The sequence below is a fragment of the Vidua chalybeata genome, chromosome Z, assembly GCF_026979565.1.
Source record: "Vidua chalybeata isolate OUT-0048 chromosome Z, bVidCha1 merged haplotype, whole genome shotgun sequence".
Taxonomy (NCBI): domain Eukaryota; kingdom Metazoa; phylum Chordata; class Aves; order Passeriformes; family Viduidae; genus Vidua; species Vidua chalybeata.
Window position 1 is genome coordinate 60867283 of NC_071570.1, and position 25025 is coordinate 60892307.

A 25025-nucleotide genomic window follows, 5' to 3' on the forward strand; every position below is an offset into this window, starting at 1 on the left:
TACTCTCTTCCTCTATGATATCAGGCAAAGTATAAAAAGAAAAAACAGAGAATCTATACCCTATGATACACCAAGAGAACTACAAGAAAAGTACCAGGATAGGTGTGAACCCCACAAAGCACAGAGAATTGAATATAGTGTCAATGCTGGGGCCAAGCTGACAGTTGCAAATTTAGATATTAGATCTTACCATGCTCTGGTCTCTGATCTGTCACAATTGTTGTCAGGTGGTGAATATCAAGAAAAGTCAACAACAGGAATTGCAACAACCCCAGTAAATAAAACTGCAAGATCAACAGTCAGCAGCAAAGAACAAGCATTGTTTTGAAATGCAAAAATCTCCAGAACAATGAAATGAGGGAAAAAAAAAAAAATCAAACACTGAGACATTAGTACCAGTACTATTGAGAAAATAGTATCACTATTCTGATCATTTCTTTTTCCCTGCTTCTCTGTCACTCCCATACTCTAAGTGATTTACAAGACCTCTCTCCAGGTCACTGGCCTCTGTTTATGTAACTTTGTACTATTGTTACCTGGCCCCTAACAAATGCTGCCATGTCTGCAAGAACAAAGTAAGGTTTACCAAGTATATTGCAAAAGCTAGAAATAAGGCCTCAATTCAGAAGACACAAAGTACATCTTACTGGAAGAGTTACACATAGGAAGTGGTCACCTATCAAAAAATAAATAGCAGCCATCTACAGAGATAGTACCATCCCCCTAAAGACCACTGCAGCATGTTAGAACACTTGACTCATTCAAAGGTAGGATTTTAGAGGAAAAAGTTTTTTAAAGATTACAAACAGACTTTTCCAGTTCCTTGACACTTTGATTGTCTGCAGAAACTACAAGTGTCTCTGAAATAGTTTACAAAAAAAAAAAAAATTAAAAGCAAAATCAGAAGCTACTGAACTGGACAATTCTCATACTGATCCTAGAAAATACTTGTTAAGAGCCATCCATAGGTTTAGTCCTAAACACTCAATCTTTTCCCCTCAACGTGCACTGCCCAAACAAATCTGTCGCAGAGTCCTCCAGGCAGCTGCTCTGCCCTTCCCTGCTAGCTCTGACACCGCCAACTGCAGGGAACACTTCCGCACTCAGGAGTGCAGAAGGGCAGCTAAGGATATGAGCCCTTTCCCCAGGAGGACATGACCGACAATGGTGAAGGAAGGGACTAGGCACTTTTGGGGGTACTTAGTCCAAGATTTTTTATTGAGGAGAACAAGGAGCTCCTGACCTCAGGGGGTACCACTCTGGAGAGCCCCCGAGATCAGAGGAACACCACCTTATGTACAGGGGGAGTGACAAAGGAGGAGTTCAGCTGTCCATCAATAAGGGAACAAAAAGGGGGGAAACTGGGAGATAACTGACAATTAAAACAACTTTTGAAAGAGCTTAATGGGAGGAGTTCCTGGCCCCGGTCCAATCACTTGATACCTCTCATGGAAGTTTCCAGAGAAGAGGGATGGAGGATTGAGTGACAGAGAAGGTGCCTGGGAAGGGATTAATGGACAGACAGGGAAATTTCCAGTGGAATTCAAGGATTGGAGGGAGGATTGACATAAGATTGACAAGGGAGGTAACTGGGGTGCAACCACACACAGGGGGAACCGAGAACAAACCAATTAACAGAACCCATCACAAATCTTCTAAGATTGCAAAATACTGCTTAGAAGTTATGGGGGTTTGTTGCAGGTTTTTTAATGGATTAAAAAAATATGTTTTATATTTCACGTAGGGTGTTTTTGTTATTGGCTTCTAAAGCATACTACTTGGCTTGCAGGAATTTAGCAACTGTCATTGTCTCCACAACTATCAGAACAGTGGATACTGGAGAGAGAATTGCTGGTGGACATCTGAGTGATTTAAGCATGTTTTGAAATTATGCATAGTTGCATGTCACTTATCATATAAAGGGGTAATAGAGTTAATAAATGGCATCTTTGAAGATCAATATGCTTGCCCATTTAATGTTGTAGTTCATCTAAAAGAGCAGAAGTAAAAGCTTATAAATGAAAAAAGAAAAAAAACCCTTTTCTCTGATTCATTGTCCCTTCTAGTTCAGTTCAGACTGAACTACAATAATAACACATTCAAGTAGTAGTAAAGAATGTTTTATTAAAACAGAAGTTTTTCAAACCTCATGTATCAAAACTAAGGTCACAACTAATGCTAACACAAAGTCACAAACCTCAAAAGGTTCTTATATGATACAATTTAGAAATCTGAGACAAGGCTATTTTACAAAGTTACTCAAACATTCTGAAATTCAGCATTACTTACTTGTTCTAAAATATTACATCAATTATCCTAGTGATAATATTTAATGATACAAAGTACTGAATTATCAGTGCATGTAACCCGTTTTTTGTTTTGGTCTTGTAACAACTAACTTTCCACACCACTCCAGCTACCAAAATAAATGAAAGTACAAAACATTGTAATGGAAGTTGCCAACAATTCCTCCCTTTTGTGGTCAGTTAATTTCTTTTCTTCTAATGCTAAATATCTCCAGTCATTATAGCAATAAATTCTTCTTGATTGACTGCAAAAAAAAAAAAAAAGAAAATCATTAGACAAACTGCAAACAACAATAAACCATAAAATGAAATAATGCATATCTGTGCTTTACTTAAAGGCTTCTCTGTTAGTATTTGTTGCATCTGATCCATTACTGTAAGTGTTTATAAATTTGCTTCTAGAACAAGGGTTTTGCACAGGTTTTTTCATATAACATGAAGTCAGAATGCAAGCTTCATTATGTGGAATACTAAACCCAGAATCTAGCTCACTTATAATCACTTATATTATTTCTAATTATATAGAAGTAGAAACATTCTAAAAAAAAAAGTGAAATATGATAGAAAAAAAAATCCCTGGGAAACATGTAAGATGGCTATGCAAAATAGTATTATTTTAAAGGTCTATAAAAATGTCAAGAATGGTATTTAAATTTTATTAAGTAAGTACTTCTCAAGCAGCAATACCTCAGTTAGTTATGACTAAATTCAGTTTTATTCTTAAAAGCATAAGTCAAAACATTTACACCCAATTTACCACCACAGATCGAACAATGCTATTCCTATCTCCCCATTCTGTAACACTTGCCAAATACAAAACAAATTTTAAGATAATTTAGCAATTATTCCATAAATTAGTTAGATTTAAAATGGACATTTGATAAGCCTTTCCCCATCTGAACTTTCTTCATTCATAATTAAGAGAAATTATGTAATTTTTCTTATTTTATTTTGTTATGTGCTTTTATTTTTACAAAATAAAACTGCATTTTTACACAAATGCACTTGAAGAAATTAAGTCATAATAATACATTAATTCACATTCATTAATTATTTTGCTGCAGTTATACCTGAGGTACTGATCTTTCTCATACATTAAAACATAGCTTCTGTAAAAGAGTTAACCGGTGAACATGTTCACTCTGCAACTAATTACTGTACTGGGGAATGATTAGAGTAAGATGGTGGTATTGAAAAGACAAGACACATATAAAGCCCTGACAATTATTCATCCCAGCCAACATGCCCAAGCTGTTCCTAAACAAAGCACTGCAGAAGGAACTACATTCACAGCTGGAAGAAAATTAAAATAAATTTACTTATGTTAAAGAATAAAAATGTCAAAAAAATCTAAATATGTCCTGCTGTGATGCATGTAAAAAATAGGAAACAAGTATATTTAGTCTAGCTCAGGGCACTATGCTCTGAAATACCAGTCCATCACACAGCTACATCTAGTTCTAACACACAAAAAGACCATCACTGTATGACTTTAGAAGCATTTTTACAGCTTTATCACAGTAACAACATAGTAAGAGCACAAATTCAAACACTGTCTCAAAAATATTCTCTAGTTTACAACATCCTTAAAATCATGCTGCAAAGTGGAAATACAACACTATACTGACAAACAAATTTTGGAACATTCAAAGAAACTTCAAAAAGCAGTGTAGTTACAATTCCCAGTAACCCAAGTGCTCCCAGTTAGTCCCCTTCAGATGTAGGATCTGTCCACACGTTAAGCACCATGAAAGCAGAGACATCAGATTTTCATGGCATCAGATTTCCCTCACCTCCATGACATAAGTAATCATAAAAGAACAAACTAGAATCACAGCTAATAGAAAGAGAACATTGACTTAGAATCTTCAGCGTTAAAGGTGTGTATTTTTTCAGTGGTGGGTTTGGGTACTTGTCTTAATTCTGTGCCAAAAATCCAAGACACAAGACTGGACAGTGTTTCCTATAGTTTCATCTACAAGATTATCAAAATTGCATGTTAGTTGTGCTCAAAACCAGAAGTAATTATTAAACCCAAGAATACTAAAGTAAGATTACTTAGATATCTAAGGGAGACAAAAATATGTCAAATATACTTTTACAGAAATCTGTGTAGTACTGCACTCCACCAGTACAGCTCAGTGGTTTTGCTGGTAACATAAGCAACTCATGTAACCTGAGTACCATACAAGATACCTTATTTCACTGTGAGCAAAACAATCTCTCAAATGTAATACAGGGTTTAAACCAAAAGTGCTACTATCTGTATTTGATATATCAATAAAAAATGCTAACAATTAACAGTTTCAAACGTTTTTTTCAGCGCAGGAAAAGGAGAGTTAGATGACAGCATGATTTTGCCACATGACCCAGGTGTTTGAAGACAAATGAAATGGTGATTCACAGCATAATTAACTTTCTCAGAATGAATCTTAAAAAGCTAGGAACAGCCTATTTTCTTTAAAGAACAAAAAACACAAAGAACATTAAAGATAAACAGCACCATACACAAACATTATGCTGTCATTCTTCCATATTCAGTCTTCTGCTTGATTGCTCTAACAAAGACAATGAATGGATGACTGAATAAGAGGAAATTGAGCCACTTAGTCTTAGCTGATCAATCTGATTTAAAAAAATGTAGCACTGACACAAAATAATAACTCGATAACCCTCCTGAAAGGAGCTAATGGTGTATGTCCCATATGTAGTACCCAAATAGCAATGTGACAAAAGAACATTAATCCACAATTCTGAGAAATTCTGAGAAAAAAAAAAGATAATTTGGCAGCTCCAAGAGATCAACACATGAAAAAACATATTTGAACAAAGAATTCTAATTTCACTCACCTCTACAGCTATGACTTCCAAAAAATAACACCTACGTTGAATAGCATAAATACTATCTGTCAAAAGGCTGACAACACAATTTTTCCACTAATACGTGTGAGTTTTGAGTCCAAAGCATAAATATCATTGTCACAGGAAAAATTGATGACCTGCTAGTGAAATCTCCTGAGTCACCACCCTGTAAGAATGGTGTTCAATGGACTGATACAGTCTTTAGGTGCAAGGTCTTAAGTGAGTGATCCTTGAAATTCACCTATTAAGGTTTCTGATGTAAAATTAAGGTTGTTTTGAAGATAATGAAAAAAAAGTTTCAGTGTTCACAAAGATTTAACAAGTATAGTATCAAACTTGATTTGCTAATTCATACTTTATCTACCTAATAAATAACTTCTGCAGCCTACTCTGTATGGACCTTGTCAGTTGCAGACCCATTTTTCACACTATTCTTTTGAGCACTCCAAGGCTCAGAAGTATGTTAAAGAGCCATGCAAGCTGATCCTACATAGACCCAGGCTACTTCCAGCATGATTTATTAGCTTAATGCTCCATATCCAAAACTGAAATCACAACAATGACACATCGCCACTTAAGATACATTGAATAAGTGATCAAAAGACTGTCTCTCAGCACTTTATTGCTTTTACTGATTAATAAGGAAATAAAAATATAATGTAGGTACACAGAATCTCTCTTACTTCTACCTTCAGCTACACTTTCACCCATCTTTTAATAGACATTGGTTGAATAAGAGATGGTAGTGAATCAACTCAATTCTTAAGACTCCAGGATTAGTAGCTGTCAAAAGCAATTGTCTGAATTATTTATAAGCTAAATTATGCTTGAGATGAAAGTAATCTAGAATGAAATGAAAGAGGACATTTTCACAACAAAATAACACCTAAAAAGGGAACAAAATTAAGAACAAGATGATATGGTGTTATATTTGCCAACACATACTTTCTCCATCTCCATCCTTATCAAATTCTTCAATCATACCCCGCAGTTCTTCATCAGACATATTTTCACCCAATTCTCTAGCAACTCGGCGCAGGTTTCTCAGACTTATTTTACCAGAGTCATCATCATCAAACAATTTGAATGCCTTGAGTATTTCTTCTAGTGGGTCTCTGTCCAGTATCCAATCTGTAACTGCAAAAAGGATACTTAAGTTACAAAATTCAGAAAGGTAAACTCAGAATGACCTTTGCAAACTAAGACAATATGAAGAACACATGTCTGATTTCACCTGTTCTTATATTTCTGTAGAATTCAATGTACATATTTGTTTGGCTGTTGTCTGACCTCTCTTTCTCACCTCTGTTTTCCCAAGCCGAGTTGCTCTTTGGGACATAACTGTTGCACTAGAAAGCTGCACAGCAGTTCAGCCACAGTCACACTTCCCACACATTTTCCAACAGGAATTTAAAGTATACACAAGATGCCTCTCTTTTAAAATTCCAAGTTTTCAGAAAAAACACCCTCAGCTCTTTTAGATGGAGGTGTGATTTTTTTTTACTCTACATGTTTTCATCAGGATCAAATTTTGAGCTGGGGAGAACACTGAAACAGTTAAGTGAAGAAAAAGATCCACACAGAACCTCTCTTTTAAATAAAACCACACTAACCCAAAATCCCCCATAACCAACCAACTGACCACTCCCAGCCCCCAAACCTGAAAACAAAAAAGACTAAGCATGGGGTTATGAAAAGGATGCTGCTATGAATTACAGCAGGATGCTGCTATGAATTACAATATGTTTATTCTGAAAGGACCCTTCAGCCTTTATTATTCTTTTCAAGACAACCATTTGTCAGTTTCCACAACAGAAAATACAAACTTGCCTCATGAAACCAAGAATAATGTATCTCCTCATCTTTGTACCCACTAGTCTTATATTACAGGGCTAGTCTTGGATTATCAAGCCATTAAAATCACATCAACACTGTTTGCACAGAAAGAACCACTTACTATCTGCTACTAACTGCAGATGGAATGTCTGCTCTGGCTTAGCTAATTTGAGAGGAGAGAATTTTCCATGCTCATATAAGCCAACTACAGCAATCAAGTTTATATATCTGCAGATTTACCCTAAATTTAAGTATTTTCTTTTAAAACAAAAACAGTGCTGCATGAGTGGCAAAAAAGACAACTGAAAAATAATAAAATGTCTCTAAATACAAAACTATAAAAGACAAAATATAATTGCATCTTTATATATTTCAACTGAACATTAAATTAAGAGAAATTGATAGCTCAAGAATTGCTTACCCATATTCAGCAGCTCTTCACACTTAATGTCTCAGTAACCTATTTTATCTAACTCCCCAGTCTTTCTGTTAAAAGTGGTATCATACTTAATTCTGTGTCAAGGTCATATGACACCACAGCTGTATGCTACTTCAACTCAAGTTTTCCAACAGGTTCAATACCCTTCCAAGTATATACTGTGCTTTCTACAAGAATTTCCTAGCTTCTTGCAGCATGTAATGACTGTCGATATTGATAGCCAGGACAAAACAAGAAAACAATGAACAGGACTGGAGATCAGGAATTGAAAAAGTAATTGCACAGTATATTCATTTTATACATAATATACATTTATATACATAATATAATACATAATGTAGTATGTAATTTTAAGACTAGTATTACTATGAAATCAATACACTCATTTTCTTTCTAATACTTCCAAATAGGCTTTATAAATCAGAAAAGAACTAAAAATAATGTTCTCCAACTTGGAATATAACTACAAAAATATTACCTGTCATTAACAAGACATATTTTCCAGTACTAATCTGTAAAACAATTAAATGTTGCCACATTTTAATCACTAATTGTTTTGATACATTAAGATGATTGCTAATTGTAGCCAAGAGCAAGTACTGGAGTGTTTTGTTCCATAAAATCTATAGAATTACAATACCTTGAAGAAAAGGGACTATCATGAGCAAAATGAACTATAACAGACATAATAAGCTAGAAACGTAAACCCACACAGAATACTTTTTGGTAAACATAAAGTGTAAGCAAAAGCATAAATTATGTGTAACAAAAATCCCCTAAAATCTTCAAAGAAACATCAAGTCTAAAAATTCTGCATATCACTACAAACTCTAAATACTTAAATTTCACAATACACAAATTTCAGACAAAAGACACAACTAGTCCTACTGGCTCTATCAACAGTTGAAAATTCTTGTAGTACAGTATTTAAAATCAACTTCTCTATCTTTTTAATACATGAAGTCTGTAGTCTGGTTGTCTGTGTATGCACTCCTTCCCATGAAATTCAATGCCAAATACCTTTTCCACAGCAGGAAGAAGAATCTTACAGAGATCCATGAACAAGACAAGAACATCTACACTTTATACTAGCATTTATTCCTCTATGTAAGCTTGAAGAGATTTCTATACCCTACTTCCTTTTATACTGCAGCTATCATTCATCTCTACATATCAAATTAAAAAATTAGAAAACAAATATTTATCTTCCTTTACTACTGACCTATATTAAGCAAAATATGAAATGAAATCTCCCACTTCTATTTCTTAAATAGTTGAAGAAGTCCACAAAGTACGACTTTGAAATTGTACTCACTATTAAAGGCTAAATATCTCTAGAGGTAGAAACACAATCAAACACATACCAACTTCATTAAAATCTTCAAAGGTGATCTTGCCTGTTGATTCTCGATCATAATCTTTAAGTATTTTCAGGACATCAGCCTTTTTCACATCAAAACCCAAGGCTCTCATTGCCACCTTTTGGAATAAAACAGAAGTGCAATCATAGATAAGGATCAAAATAAACACTAAACAGACTTTCCTTTTAATTTCAGTGATTACCTTCTTGTCCAAGAGAGAAAGAGCATAACAGTGGTCTAGTTACAATAATAAATAAAATAAATAAAAGGGAAAGAGCTTGGGATACTAAAAGCATTTAGAACTACTCTTTTAACTGCTTTTCTCGTCAGACACAGAAGCCAACCTATATTGTACTTTTCCATTAGTGCACAAGTTTACATTTAGTTTCCCATTTCACCTTAGAAGGCAATTGTTCAGCACACAGCAACCTAACTTACTCCAAACTGATGAATACAGGCTAACCACACATGGAAAACCACTGAAGTAGTTATTCAAAAATTGATGCTATGTGCTGATTTTGTAGAGACGGGGATAAGTAATTTTTTTCTTTATGTATTTCTGCTCTTTCACAGTATAAGCTTCGGGGTGACAATACTTTATTGGACAACTAAGAAAGAGGTTTTCAAGTAATCATGACAGCTGGGAATTCAAAGCATACCATAACCAGAAAAAGCATAACCATAACCACGGGAGTTCCCAGCACAACCCTAGTCACAGTGACTTCCAGCAAAAATAAAATAAGTGAACTCTGAAATAAAGAGAAGGGAGTTGTTCTACCTAACACACAAACAGTAGCAAATTAAGTAAAAATAAGACTTTTTTCCTTCTTCAAATTACTTGGTAGAGCCACACTATAGAGCAAATACACTGGATTAGGCATTCTTTGAAAAAAAAAAAATCTCATCCTATATGTGACTGAAACACTGGCCTCTCCAAAGCTACTTTTTGTTCTTGATGTCTTAATTAGAATAAAAATGTATAAAATATTTAAGGCGAGTTCAGTGAACCCCATTTACTACTCTGTATACTTTCAGGTGGGAGGCCTTACTTAGAAAGATATCCTAAACTCCATCTGCTAATAGCTATCATTAGGAGCATCCTTCTTTTGGAAGGGCAACTACTGAGCCTCCCTCAAAAAGCACACCTTATTCCTACAAATCATAGGCTTTCTTTTGATAAATACAGGTAAGCTCTGGCTTGTAGTCTACAGTTTTACAAATTTGATTTATATATTTTACCTACACATCTGAAACCAACAGCAGGCTTTAAGTTTTACAATGTCTTTAGAACTAATCAAACAGTTTTTCAAGAGTTTTTCCCTCTGTCCAAGCTTATCCCTGGACAGTTTTTCCATCTGTCCATGCTTATCCCTGGTTGGCAATTATACCAGGGTTATTTAGAATGCTATAGCAATTCTGTTATGCATGAAGTATATAAAGTGAGGAGAAAAGCTTATTCTTATACCAATAGAAATTTCCCATTCTTTTTTTTCTTTTTTTTTTTTTTCACTCCTTTAATCCAGCAAGACATCTTGAAAGAAGTTTTTAAAGATATAGCCAGCATCTTAAGGATTCACTATGGAACAGATGCATTATCTGCTATAAAATTGCTTAAATGAAAGGAAACTTCTACCTTTAATTGATGGTAATTTATCGCTCTATCCTTGTCCGTATCAAACAATTCAAAGGTATCCTTAATTTCTTGCTTCTGTTCCTCAGTCAGTTCTCTTCTTTTCTTCTTTTTAGTTTTATCTACTGAGAGCTCATTCCTATATAAAGAAAATGAAACATAGTGTAACAAATTTCTAGGGGGAAGATGCCACTGTACATAACATTTTCCACCAATAATAAACTCACTATAATTTTAGAAATCACTACCTTACCTAGTCAATATTTTCCCAGTTTGTATTCCCAGTTTAAAATAACATTCGAAATAGACAATTCTGTTGTGAAATCTGAATGACACCTCCAGTCTCCCACCCAAAATAAACAGGCATTTTTGTTAATAATCAGCAGCAACAACAACAAAAAAAAGAGGACAGAAAAATTACCAGATAAAAAGGTTTCTTGAGGTTTCAAACTAGATTAGCAGTTGAAATTATACAACTTATGAAAACAATTAGTTTCTACATTGTAGCTTAAAAAATAAAATAAATATGGATACTGATAGACCAGTGGAAGCCAAACTAGGCCACAGTCTGGCTACTAAAGCTAGCATTAGGTGCTACAAATCAGCTTTGTCACCTGTAACAATTCTTAGATAAATAGTACTTGCAGGATTTTTTTTTTAATCCTTTACATCACACACATACACACTGTTTTGATTCTTAGATAAATCTGATTCATAGATAAATTTTATTCTTAGATAAATAGTACTTAGATAAATAGTAGGATTTTTTTTTTTAATCCTTTAGATCACACACATACACACTGTTTTGAAGATTTTTTTTGCTCTGTTTTGGTATATATGAAAGAGACAATCCCCCCAAATCAGCAAATCTTGCTCAAAGATTTTTCTTTGGCTAGTCTAGGAATAAGCTCATATTTTCAGAGGAGCATAGTAAAAGGACGAGAGACAATAAGCTACAAAATTTAAGGGAAAGAACTGCAACTGGAAGAGAAACTGCAGCTGGATCTAAGGGAAAACATTTTCCCAATGCATGTGGTGACATGCTAGAATAGTTCCACTGGAAATGAGTCTCCATCATCAGAAATTTTTTGAACCTAACTATGAAATGTTCTTAGCATCCTCAGCTAGCTTTATGTAGAAACTGCTGTGATCAGGAAGCTGGACTAGATTACTTCCAGAAGTCTTTCCTAACATAAATTACTGCATAGTTTATGTTATACTCTCAGGAATAGGCTTTTTATGCTCATTTGTTCTTTTGCACCAGAGACAGAATGAGTGCTGCATCACCTAGGGTAGAATGCATAAAGATTACTGATCAGTGAACAGAAAACTGCAAGATTAACTTTCCAAATCCCCTCTAATAAGCTGCTTCTTTATTAATATGCCCTTCTTTGTTAACAATTTGCTAATTTTAATTAAAACTAAGATTAAACACTTATCTAGACTTTGCTTTCAACAACCACTGAAGCAAAAACCCAAATACAGATAAGAAAAGTGCAAGCTGCAGAACCTGAGCTGCTTCAAACCACAATACCCTCAAAAAGTAAGATTTTCTTAACAGACCACTTGTGACAGTATGATTTCACACAGGCTTTGGATTATTACAACTCTTGGAAGGACTAAAATAACTCTGAGATGGCTACATAATTAGGACCAAGAGAGTAGTTCAGATCTAGGGAGCCCAGATTTTGTGAGCTACGATGAAGAAATCCATTTATAAATCTGAGAGCAGATTAACACTGATTTCTTCTGAAAGAGCAATCTGTGTACTTAAGTGTTCATTTAGTGCTTAGCATAAAATAATTTATCAAAAGACAAAGCAGTACTCAAATACAAGTAATTCAGTACCACTTCTGTAACTATTTTAACCATAATAAGCATGAAGTTCTTAGATTTGAAAATTAAGGGTAACAGGTGCCATGTAAATGTATTAATTACACTTGAAGACAAGAATTTGCCAGGTACTGGGACTCATAAGCCAGGCGCCTTTATGCAATAGCTACTAAATCAGAATTTAGAAACAAAACAAAGCCGAGCAGTTTAACTTTATGCCTATTCACAGGCCTTTTGAAAGCACATCAGACAACTCAGAAGCGAACCTCCCAAGGCCAGACGCCGCGCCAAAGGAATCAGATGTGACAGGCTGGAGGCCGGGAATGACCCAGGCCCCGCCACGGCCTGATGCGCCCCGCGTTCCGCCAATACCTCCCGAACGGGGGCGGCGCGGTCCTGAGGGACGCCCACCACATATGGGCCCCGAGCGGGGCAAGCAAGGAAAGCGCCGTGTCCGTACCGACCTGAGGGCCAGGCTCATCGTGCCGCTGCCGCGCAGCTGGGTCCCGCAAACGCGACCCCCCCTCCTCCACACGACCCTTCCACGTCCAAGCCCGGTGACGCCGCGCTCCTGCCCTTAACGACGCCGCTCAAACCACGCCCCCACCAATTACCTAAGTCTGATTGGCCGAGGGTCGATAAACTCCCGCCTGCGAGCCGTAGGCGCTCTACTATTGGCTGAGCTCCTGCCACTCAGAGCGGAAAGTGCGGTCCCCGCTGCGAGCGGGCGATGGCTCCCGATGGCGCCTGCGGCGGCTGAGCCGTTTCTGCTGCCAAACGGGCAACACGAGAAAGTTTTCCTAAGGAAGGATGTTTCTTGATGTTTGATCTTGATTTTCAAGCCTAATCAACAAGAAAGGAGATTTAATCCTTGAAACAGATAGACGCTACTAAACAAGGTTAAAGTAATGTCCAGGGGTTAGAAAGACAAATCTTTTGTCCTAATTTCCGTGTTAAGGTCTAGGGCACGACGTGTTTCAGTGATGTCAGACAAACAATTCAGAATTTACGGGCCCCAAGGACATTTGGCAGAACTCCCAAGATATGGAAGAAATTAATAAAGGCAACTCAGCAACTGTGTTGAATCAGCCCCAGTTCCAGCAGACCACTTACCAAGCTGTCCACCGACTCGAGAAGGACTGGGCATGTGGACTAATTAGCATGAGAAGTAAGAGAATAATTAACATCAGAAGATAAAGTAATAATTAAGAGAACTATGTAACCTGAAGCCAGTGAACATTAATGCATTTGTTTGCTAAAATGTGTATAAATACACAAAATACTAAAGAGTTTTGATGGTATGCTTGATTCATGGAATACCATGCAGCACCCAGGCTTCTGCAACTCTGAAATAAATAATCCATGTCTCCCTCAAGTGTGTAATTATTGGCTTATTGCACACTGGCTAATAAATCTGATTTTTGTGGTCAGTGCTTCTACTGGCCTTGCTGTAGCCTGGATGTGTGGTGACTGTGTCAGAAGAACTCCCCGTGGCCCCAGAGCCTGCTCACTACTGACTCACTCCAGCTGTTGGAGGTGTGGTGGGCTGTGGAGGTGCATGCAAAAATGGCATTTATAAAAGCATTTCCGGCACTTGTACAGATTTTGCCTTGCTAAAAATTTGATTGAAAATGTGATAAATGGATGTGATTTGTGCTGAATAAGTTGTACTTACATCAATAATTTGGAAAAATAATTGGAAAAGTATATGTGATTAGTTTTATGAAGCAGAGGGTTTCTTCAAGAATACATGTGGAAAGCAGGATGCAGGAGTTGGATTTGGCCTTGGGAATGGAGGAAGTCAGGAACTGATTCCCAAACCAAAACTGGCATCCAAAAAGATGGAGTAAGACAACTCTCAGAGCAGGACCTACCTTGAAGATTAATAAAGCTGGGATAATTTCAGAAAGGGAGTCTAAAATAGTGGTCTTATCTATGAAATAAATAAGGTTTAATTGGAACATAGTGCTTACTTACATAACGCCAAACTTAATGTGCATGCGCCACCTGTCAGGTTATCCAGAGGACAAGTGAGGAAGACCTTTGGCCTTTCTCTGAGAAGACCACCGAAGAGCCCAGGAGACCCCATATCAACAACAGGAGGATGCACTGTGTAGTATAGTGACCTAGGCTTCAAGAATTGAAAATGGGAGGAGATTTACAGGAAAATATTAATGAATATGTATTAGCATACAGTATAAAAGTTGTGTTTGGATCATTTCGCCTTTTGCATGGAAAACAGGGTGGGAAGCCCTCCCTGTCCCCCAGTTGATAGGTTTTGCTTATGCTTTATCCGAACCATTGCCAAATTACTATTTGTAACCACTTTATTATATTTGATTGTATTATTTTTATTTTATACCCCAATTAAAAATTGCTGCTAAATTTCAATCTTGTGATTTATCGAATTGGACATAGTGGACCCCATTCATAACAAAAGCAGTATGTACTGTGTGGAGACTGAAGACCTTATAGTATATAGTGCATATATATATAGACCTAAGACCTATGTATAGTTCCAGTTATCATTGACACTAATAGTTTTGTGTCTTGCAAAACAGTCAGTGAATCAACATTACATATCTGTGTAGAGAAAATGCTCATATCAGTGGTGAGAAAACTCAGATTTGTGAAAAGTCCTGCCTCAGCGCTCTAGTCTGTGACAAAGTAATTGTCACTGTGTCTTGCTTCATAAAAAAGGGCTGTTTCATAACTAGCTTTGACAACATAGTACAGTGTCACTAACTGGACCATGATGATATTCAGATCCTTGCTAATACTACGTTATGCAGTCTGGCTTGACAGACTGAAAATTCTCAGGCAATGAAAAATTCCTACAGGCGTTTCAGTCCTGACAGCTTGTCTTGGAAATGGTTTGCACCTGTGTTTCCAGTAATAAACTATTAATGGGTTTACACTGAGTACACAGTGTTGAATATGTAGAGTTTGGCTTGCTCAAGACACATTTTTCCTGAACAAAGTCAAGCAGAGATGAAACCTATTTTGCTGTCTATTCATATTATGCTTGGTCCACAGATCTAATAGGCAGAGGCAATAGGTTTGTAATTGACCTCTGTTTACAGATGGTAGCAAATAAATTACTGTCAGGTTTGACCTTCAACCTGTACTGTGGTGCAAATATAATCACAGATTAATTTTTTTTGTGTTTCATAGAATGCATTTACTTGTCCAGAGAGAAAAGGAAGCATTAACCAAATGGTGAGTGAAGTATGAGAAAATAGCAAGAGGTGCCCCCAGCTGCACCAAGAGCCCCAAATTGCACTGTTTCGCCCCCATTCTCACCTCCTCTGCATGTTGATCCTGGGTCTCAGCATAGGGGCCCTTGGTTCTTGCCTGGGCTGCACTGGGGTTATTCCTGTCTTGGATTGTGTGCTGCTCTTGCTGACATATTTACCAGTCTTCGTGGCCTGGCCATGAACTTGAGTCATGACCTTGCCATTGTCTGCAGTCACTGGGCTGCTTACAGGTCAAGTTACTCTGCAGGGAGGTCATAATCCCTGCCTGTGTTGTGACTGTGCTTTGCTTCCAGGTTGTCCTCTCTCATGGTGCACCCATGCCCTGGCTGCTCTGTGACAAGCAGAGTGAGATACATGATACTGATACTCTGGGTGTGCTTCTGGGAACTGGAGATCCACATTCAGGTCCCTACTTCTAAATTTATAAGCTAAAAAATTGCTCCAGAAACCAAAGTGCCACTCTTTGTAAATTGATTTAAGTTAGCAGCGCTGCTCATACTGTATGTGAAATGGAGATGCACAGAATTCCAAAGAGAAAAGACAAGCTCAAATGATAATAGCTAAAAATAAGTACATGGTTGTGGTAGTAGTGACTTGTAAATTCTTGCATTTTCAAAGCTGTCCTAAAACGACCTCTTATGAATGCACTAGCATGTTCCCCATACATACATATTGTCAGCTTAATAAGGAAAATAATTGATAATGAAATATACTTAAAGATGTTGTTACTGGCTTTTACTTAATTTTCAAACTCATCTATTGCTTTTTAAAAGTAATTTGTGGGGCCGTCTGCCAGGTCTCTCTTTCCTTTGAGTGAAGGTATATTCTTCTTTAGTCCTTATTTTATTACTATTTGAAACTATCCTACCACTCTGTTGTCCTAAACTGAGGACTATAAACCTCATCCCAGCTGCTCAAAATCAGATCACATATTAGAACTGTAATCAAATTAATCCTGAATTTTTAAAGGAGAAGTTGGGCAAGATTTCGTGAAAGTCAAAATAGTTCTGTTCATGTCACTCTTAGAACAAATTGTATGTAAAAATATAAAGCCAAATTAAAAACATACCAAGTATCACTGCCAGTTTGATGATTATGAATGCACTTCTTTGTGCATCTGGGTCGCAGCAGCGTTGCCTAAGCTTTTGTGTCTTTTTCCATGTCAGGGCTCTTTCTGCTTGTTTGTTTGTTTGTTTTCCTAATTTTATTTCTGTTGAATGCCTCATTGCCTCCCTGGGACTCTGGTGGGCATGTCTGGGAAAATGCACAGTTAGCTCTAAAATAATTTTTTAACCAATAATTTTTAAATTATTGTGAGATTAGCATGTCCAATAAAATCTGAGTAGTTAGGAGTAACCTAACTACTTTGGGTAGCATAGTAAAAGCAAGGAGCAGGCTTATAACACCACTGGTTTCTAGTTTGATATTTGATTCTGTTATTTTCATGGTAAATGTAGCCCCGCCTGGCTTGTGGCCACCAGCGCGGTGCTTGCATGGTCAGTGGGCAAGACAGTGAGAGGACACTGCCACCCTGCAGACACTGCACAGGAAGGGGCATCCCGCCCCTACGGACCCTGCATGAGCAGTAACAGGCTTTGGGGTAGGATTCCACTATGCCAAGCAATGCACGGCTAATGCATAAGCTAGTAAAATGACTTCGCAGCATTCTAGAGCGCCTGGACTACTGATACACATCGGAACGGCTTTCTGACGACCCTGAAAACCTGGTGCAATACAGCTAAAATGTTTTGGCTAGCAGCTCCCTTGTGTAATAGTTAACGTCAAATAAATTTAAAATAGAACGTAATGATTTTTTTTCATTGCTTCTCGATCATTTTTATACTTCCTAATTCAATTAAAGTGAAAAGAGTTTAGATGGAGTAGCAGTATTTTGGATAATACATGGTTGAATTTTTAGACCCAAGAGGTAGTGCTTACTGATTTAAGTTACATATGCATAAATAGGAACTTGGACCAGTGTTGGCTGAATGCTGAGACCTAGATTTTAACATTAAATATTAATAAATCCTCATTTTCCTCCACCTTTATATCCCTCACACTCTCCTTAACAGAGCTGCATTATTTAGTTTTTCTTTGGCTACAGATGTCTGCTTTTACAAGGCAAAGTGCATGTACAGTATGTAAACATTTTTAATACAGTTTCTTTCTCAGAAGCATAAATAATTCTGCTAGCAACTTGTAAATCTACTCCATCTAGAATGAAAAGTGCTTATGTTGAGATATACCTAGAAATTATTACTTAACTGCATAGGATTATAATATTTTATTATGATAGTACATGAAAAAATTCATTATGTGCAAACTGTTGTTTAACATCATAACAGCATTGACAGATTACAGAACAAAACTTCCCATCTGATTTTTATGTCAACTCCCCAGCCTACTGAAAACTGCATTAACCTATATTTAGATGTTACAAAGAAATCAACACAGTTCTAAATGCTCACATGACACAGTATTTAAACTTAAAATGTATTTTTAAAATATTTAATCCAAGTAGTGTTAAAGGACCACTGTCAAATTCTTATGATTTAAAATTTGGTAAGTCTTAACAAAAATAATCAGAAACCTTTTTTTTAACTTAAGATCATTTAAATATTGTTTATCTAGTAGTGAATTTCTTATAATACAAAAAACTATTTCATGACCCTCAAAAAACTACTTTCATTTGGATTATAGCAGCAGTTTACTAACAAACTCCACTTTGGGTTATGTGCATGTAAAGTTCATTTCTGAGCTAGGAAATTATCCCCTAGATTTTGGTAAAGTAAAAAAGTCAAAGTTTTGGTTACGTATTTCAGTGGACTTAAGTGTAGCTTAATAGGGCATTTGGACAGTGATCTGGCTATTTAGGATCTTAGCTGATAGAGATATTGAGCACAGATTTAAACACAAATGATGGAGGATGGAGGTTATTCTTTCTTTTGAACTGATGTTGCCTGTGAGTCCTCTCGTAAAAGCTCAGGCTTTACAGTATAGTAAAATCTGGCTACAGAGATTCTAGTATTGGATCAAATAAACTGATAGTGGTATAACACAGAATGCTAATTCAAAGTGATCTTGTGAGCATCTGCAAAACTTTAGCAACTTGACATCCATATTGGCAGGCTTTGGATTTCTTGGTGACTACTTTAACGCACAGGGTTACCACCAGGGCTCCCACAGTCTTCACAAAAGCATTGTTTAAAAAGAATTATTATTACTGATGTTACACCACTGTCAACTAATTTGCAGGAATTTGATTACTGTCAGTTAACCTGTGACAGGTAACAGGTAACCTGGCATCCTCTGGATAACTGGTGTAAGATTTAGAGATATGTATACCTTCAGCCTGCTTCCGAGGCTGTTTTTTTATTTCTTCCTCTGCCAGCTGAGGCGAAGATAAACACTTCTTGGTTTTATGACATGTCTACCCACTGAACACTCCTCATGTCATACACTGATGTACATGGATTTCTCAATAAAAAAAGAGACTGTGAACTGACTGATAACAGGTCTTTCAAGTGCTGCATCTCTGCCCATGGCCTGCCCACTCACAGTTTTGCTTCAGCTTGGAGATAGGCACTTCTAAGAAGAACTAGGCAACAACAATCAGTACAAATCCTATTCACAGTAAAGGCAGGAGTGCAGTCATCTGTGAAAGGGAAAAAGCCTTACATAAGATACTTGCTTTTATCATTTTTAGACAGAGATGCTTTTTTAATTTAGTAATAGGTTGGCCTTTTTTTCCATGAGAATTTGCATCTATTTAGAAGGCTATCAACTTCCTCTCCTTCATGCCTTAGACAGAGCCCAAACCTCTGGCTCCCTTACTATTGGCTATGATGGGGGCAAAATCTTCTGCATAAAGTGAAAGCCAAATAAAGAAGTTAAACTGCACTAAAATTTGAGAGAAACATTTGCAGTCTTTTTACGAACATATGTCTATGTACAAAAATAAATTCTGACACTGTCCACTAAAAAAAGTTAAATATATACAAACTGTTAGAATAATTACACAAACTCTAACCATTTCAGCAGCTTTTAAATATCACACGTTCAATTTTCATAAGCAAATTACAATGCTATTTAGCATTTCTCAATATATTCAACATTTTTTTTTGGAACAAACTCAATGCAACACACTTTACATTTCAGAACAGCCATGTGCAGCATATACTTCAGATGCAAACAATAAACAATTTGAGTTACATTTACTTTGTGATAAAAAGTGTTCTGGGTGCTTAATGCAGCACCTTCACTATGGCAAGGTCACGTTAAAGTGTCAATCCCTCCCCCCTCCCCTAACAGAGACGATTAACAACCAAGTTACAACACCATCACATAAAAATATCCTTTAGCATAAACAAACAAAGCTTTTCTCTCAGCTTTCCAGAACAACAAACTCTCCAAATAGCTGATCAGAAAAAAATAGACAAACCCAGCAAAAGCTCAATCCACTTTGTACAGGGTAATGTAACACATCAATTCACTAGTTCACAAATTCTCTAATTCCTAACTCACATGCCTACAAGCAAAACAGTTCCCTAGCCTGGTGAGTGAGAGTGCTCCTGCCTGCTCCCTCACTCACTAACTGGTGCAGTGGTTCCTTGCACCCCACCAGGAAACAGGAAAGCCTCAACAGCCTGCACCAAAAGCTTTTGTGATAAACTGATGTATCTGTGACTTCCAGCTTCAAAGTTTGATCTTTACAATTTCCATGTGTTAGTGTATTCCAAAGAAACTGCCAGACGAGTATTTTGCGAAGATAAACCTTCAAGTAGTGAGAGGTGCAGCAGATACCATGCCAACAGGTGGCAATGGCTGCAGAATTATCTTGTTCTGCTCACTGAGTCCTGCAGATGTTGCTCCTGCTGTGACCTAACGGCACTGCTCCTAGCACACGCTAGGTCTTAGCAAGAGCTCTGTTATGTCAAAACCTGAACAGGAGGTGATGAATAATCACAAGTCTAGTACTATATCAACAAGGTTTCAGGCATGAATGTAAAACCTCTCATTTTCATATATATCCATCTGCCAGAGTTGTAACAAAAATAAAACAATATATTTCAATTGTAAGAACATGCTCTGAAAAAGTAGAAAGAAAAACGATAGCTTTGGCTAAAGCTACTAGTTTACAGAATTTTTACAAAAATATGCATAAAGTAGGAAAAAACAGAGATTTTTTTAAGCTCACCTGTATCAACTGGCCATCTTTTTGCTAACACATACTGCTTCTGCTTGTTATTGATGCTTTCACAACCCATGTGGTTTTACAGCACGTGACAGATCACACAAAACTGACTGTCATTGATAAGTGATTCTTGAATTTGCAACATGAAGTGCTATGCTTGCAATGGATCTCATAGCACAGGTAGAAATCTTGTGACAAATTCCAGCTTGGGAAATGTAGTTGGAAGCTAACCAATACAGCCTTTCTGCTCCAAATATGTTAAAGTGCCCAGGTAGTACCTTTGCCACAAGACCTCTGTCTACTAACTCCATCAGGCGCTGGCAGCTTGCAATGTAGTCACTAACTCTGCTGTAAGGAAGCCAATCGATCATAGATCCATCATACACCACATCTCCACTGAACAAAATCTTCTGGTCCTTGTCATGTAAGCAAATACTGCCTCGTGAATGACCAGGCATGTGCATGACAGTGAGCTGTCGATCTCCAAGGTTGATCACATCCCCTGCAAACAGATTTGTTACAGGAAATTGTATGCATTTGCTACGTTTCTTAAATGACATAAAGAGAACTACCTACTCATATGCAGAGTTTATACATACTACATATCACAACAATGGGAGTGGGGCATTTATTTTCTTTGTGAGTGCTAAAGAGGTGTCTGAAATATAAACTTAGCAAAAAGGTATCTTCCAATGACACTAACAGTTAACACAGGCTTGGGTTGTATTAATGGAATATATTCACATTCTAATAAATTGCACAATGTGAAAAGCAATGCAGTAGAGAAAATAAAATGAGACACAAATAGAACACATATAAGCTGGTTCTCCTTTGACAGTTTGCAAAGAATTTATTTCACAATTTATTATAATTTTACCCTTTGAATTCCTCTAGAATTGCATTGCTGTTACTCCTAAAAGGCAAAAGGTTAAAACATAAATTGCTGGAGGATAACCAAGACAGGCCTCCACACACTTTCTTCATCTCATTCATTAAGACATAAAAATAGAACTTTCTTACCATTAGGTCTTTTTTTTGACAATTTAAATATTAATGCCTTTTAATTGTACCAGCCACTGAACTGATACTTGTGTCTCATGCCTCAGTTAATAGAAACTCTGATGCTACTCTAGCAGCCAGTGTACTTGCTCTTTTATAAAAGTATTTTTTTAAATAATCCACACTCCCTACTTTTTGAGGAAAAAAAAAAAAAACTTAAAACTTCTCTTGATTTACTATAGCGAAATATCACTATAGTTATTTAACTATTAGTATAGTTAAATGTCATCCAATCTTTATTGAAGCCTTCAGGAAGTTCAGTTCTGCTTTTCCAGCACCTATGTGGGATGGTCTAATAAAGCCAAGAAGAGAGTAAGCACTGTGCCTAAGGTGTCACCTGTCTGACACCCACCCTTTAACATCTGCTGAACAGTATTGTACAGTTTAGGTGTTTTGTTACCAAAAACCCTAGTCACTGTCTCCCATTAGAGGCTAAATGATCTTTTTTATCTGCAACAAGCCACGTCTGTAAATGCTACATCAGTAACAAGTGATTTTTTACATTTTACGTAAATCAGGTAAAATTCAGTAGATGTATTTATGTAAAATTCACACAAATTCTGTAAAACAAAAACTGTATTCTCAGTACATATTTCAGGAATTGTTCTGTTAACTACACTTTCCATGTTTTGACAGCTTATAAACAATAAAGGTCACCAAATGCCAGAACATGACCTGCTGACATACCGTTTGAAGCCTAAGGATAAACCTGGGGTACTCAATTAGTCACCTAAAACATTGCTGAGTGATTCTCATTCTAGATGGAAAAAACCCCGGCCGCCAAAACTTTCAGAAACGGTAGAAACGGTTTAACCCACTATGCGTCTTTTGGTCCCATGCTGACTGCGGGTAGCTTTTAGGTTCGCAGGAGTGACAAAATTAATCAATTTAATTATTTTATACAACGAGCTGGGTAAACCAAGAGGCGCTCACCGGCAAAGAAGCTGCTCCATGATCCCCAGAGCACTGTGCCCCCGCACCCCTCGGAGCGGCGAGGCCGCCCACTTACCCTCGTGCAGCAGGCGACTGGGCCGGACGGGCGGGACGCGGAACTGCCGTGCGCTCCAGCCAGGCCGCGGCGGTCTCGCCACCTCCCGGTCCGACAGCCACGTCACGGCTTCGTAGTTGTCGCCTTGGAGTAACGCCGCCGCCTCGGCGCTGTGCACCGCCACCTCGTCGAAGTGCTGCAGCCCGCCCGAGTGGTCGAAGTGGACGTGGGTGGCCACGGCCAGCAGCGGCCGCGGCCCGGCGCCCTCAGCCGGCGCCAGCAGCCCGGCGTCACGCAGGTAGTCAGGCAGGCTGCGTAGCCCCAGCCCCGCGTCGATCACTACGTCTCGCTGCGAGCCCCGCACCAGCCAGATGTTGGCCCGGTTGCCCGACTCGTAAAAGCGTTCCTGGATCCAAAAGATACCGCCGCCCAGGGGCTTGTGCGCGAACCACTCCAACGCCGACATCACCCGGCCGGCGCTGCGGACCCGCGAGCCCCCCCACCAGCGCCCCGGCGGCGGCACGGGCGGGGGGGGCGGGGCGGGCGCGGGCCCGGCCCACTGCGGCAGCGGCAGACGGAGCATGATGGTGCCGGGTGAGGAGTCGGGGAATCCGGAGAGGCTGGGGGGGTTGAGCTGTAGCGTGCGGGACCGCGTATTTGAGCCACCTTCCTTACTGAGATCCGCCGGCAGAGGGGGCAGTAAAGGCGAAGCGCCCCGGCCGTGCGGGGAGCGGCGGGACCCTCTAGGGGTGACGGGCCAGCGAGGGGCAGGGAGCGGGAAAGGAGCGGAGAGCAGCTGAGAGGGGTATGCTCACACGGCAGAGAGAGAAAATATAAAACCTCAGTATTTAAAATTCAGTACTTTCTTCTGTATATGTTCCTCCCTTTAATTGATGGCACCTGCCTCTGAAAATCAAGGACCAGAACCAGCAGAACACGATCAGGAGTTTCGTTGTGAGGAAAGCGTAGGATACCGAGAGCTCGTCAGAGCGCTCAGTCTACTTAAATCTACTCTTGCTGCACCAGCCGCCCCGCAGCTGTCGGGTATCCGGATTCCACGGGCCTTTCCCTCCAGAAACATCAGCTGCTTTCCCCTGAGTAACTGCCCGAGAAACGGCATGCATTGGTGTGGAGGAATTTGAAAAGCCTAAATCTGTAAATCTTCTCTTTTATAAATGGCATACGAACTACCCATGACCAAAAAAATACACCCAGGTAATCCTTTAGACATCACCCAAGGCAAACAGAACACTAGTTCTGGTAACTTTGTCAGGCTTGGTGGCTTACTTGTCCAACTCAATTCTTCAGGATTTTTCTATCTGTCACTGTCACTTTGTGCTGTCAGTAAACATAAACCTTCTGAGGTTTTGAAAAAAACGTAACTTTGGGTAAAAAAGTGAAGTTGAAATGCTGCTAGTTTTAAAGCTTATTACTTCTCATCAGACTAATTATAAGCAAATTTACTAGGAATTAATTTTAAAGCAGCTTTTAAAAAATGGACCTTCATATTCACTGCATTTAATGCCTTTCCTTGCTAGCTCAGCATCTTGTTTAACTTTTGTTGTGTTGTTCTGCTGCTGTTTTTTTGGTTGCTTGGTTGGTTGGTTTTTTTTGTTTGTTTTTTTTGTTTGTTTGTTTTTGTTTTTGTTTTGTTTGTTTGTTTACATCTAGATAATTGCTCATGTTTGGGGCTTTGGGCTTTACAGTGTCTTTTACCTTCTCCATTCTGCAAGTCTCACATCTTGGTTTTCATCCTATTTTCAGAGAACCTTCCCTTCCCTTCCCTTCCCTTCCCTTCCCTTCCCTTCCCTTCCCTTCCCTTCCCTTCCCTTCCCTTCCCTTCCCTTCCCTTCCCTTCCCTTCCCTTCCCTTCCCTTCCCTTCCCTTCCCTTCCCTTCCCTTCCCTTCCTTCCCTTCCCTTCCCTTCCCTTCCCTTCCCTTCCCTCCCTTCCCTTCCCTTCCCTTCCCTTCCCTTCCCTTCCCTTCCCTTGTTTTTCTTACAAAAATATTTATTTAGGTCTCTCTGCTTATTTTTAGACAGTATTCTGTGCTGCAGAGTGACATGGAAATATAGAATATGATTTTGCTTTATCCACATAGAGCTTATTTCTGTTGAAAGTAACAAGTAGGAAAAAATCTGCCATCAATATGTTTTCTCTGGCCTTAATAAAAAGGCCTTTGCTTCTGTCTGGGGTGAACCAGGTGCACTCAAACAGGTACAGCAGTAAGTCTGGAATAACCTGGTTGTATTGAGCAAGTA

General features: G+C 38.3%; 1 protein-coding gene across 6 annotated transcripts; it reads right to left on the bottom strand.

The window, feature by feature from the left end:
• Positions 1-2104: 2104 nt before the first annotated feature.
• LOC128781701 (centrin-3) lies at positions 2105-23311 on the bottom strand. 6 transcript variants are annotated; one of them, XM_053931510.1, is made up of 8 exons: positions 15571-15731; positions 14245-14393; positions 13381-13419; positions 12882-13110; positions 10438-10573; positions 8808-8922; positions 6114-6305; positions 2105-2551 (listed from the first exon to the last, which is right to left on the bottom strand). In XM_053931510.1, exons 1-8 carry the CDS (start codon positions 15714-15716, stop codon positions 2508-2510), a joined length of 1050 nt encoding a protein of 349 aa, XP_053787485.1. In that variant the 5' UTR covers positions 15717-15731; the 3' UTR covers positions 2105-2507. The 6 variants fall into 6 exon arrangements, 5 of the variants coding, with proteins under 5 accessions (XP_053787485.1, XP_053787486.1, XP_053787484.1 ...); XM_053931511.1 differs by lacking the exon at positions 13381-13419; XM_053931509.1 differs by lacking the exons at positions 13381-13419; positions 14245-14393; positions 15571-15731 and adding an exon at positions 22787-23282.
• Positions 23312-25025: the final 1714 nt, after the last annotated feature.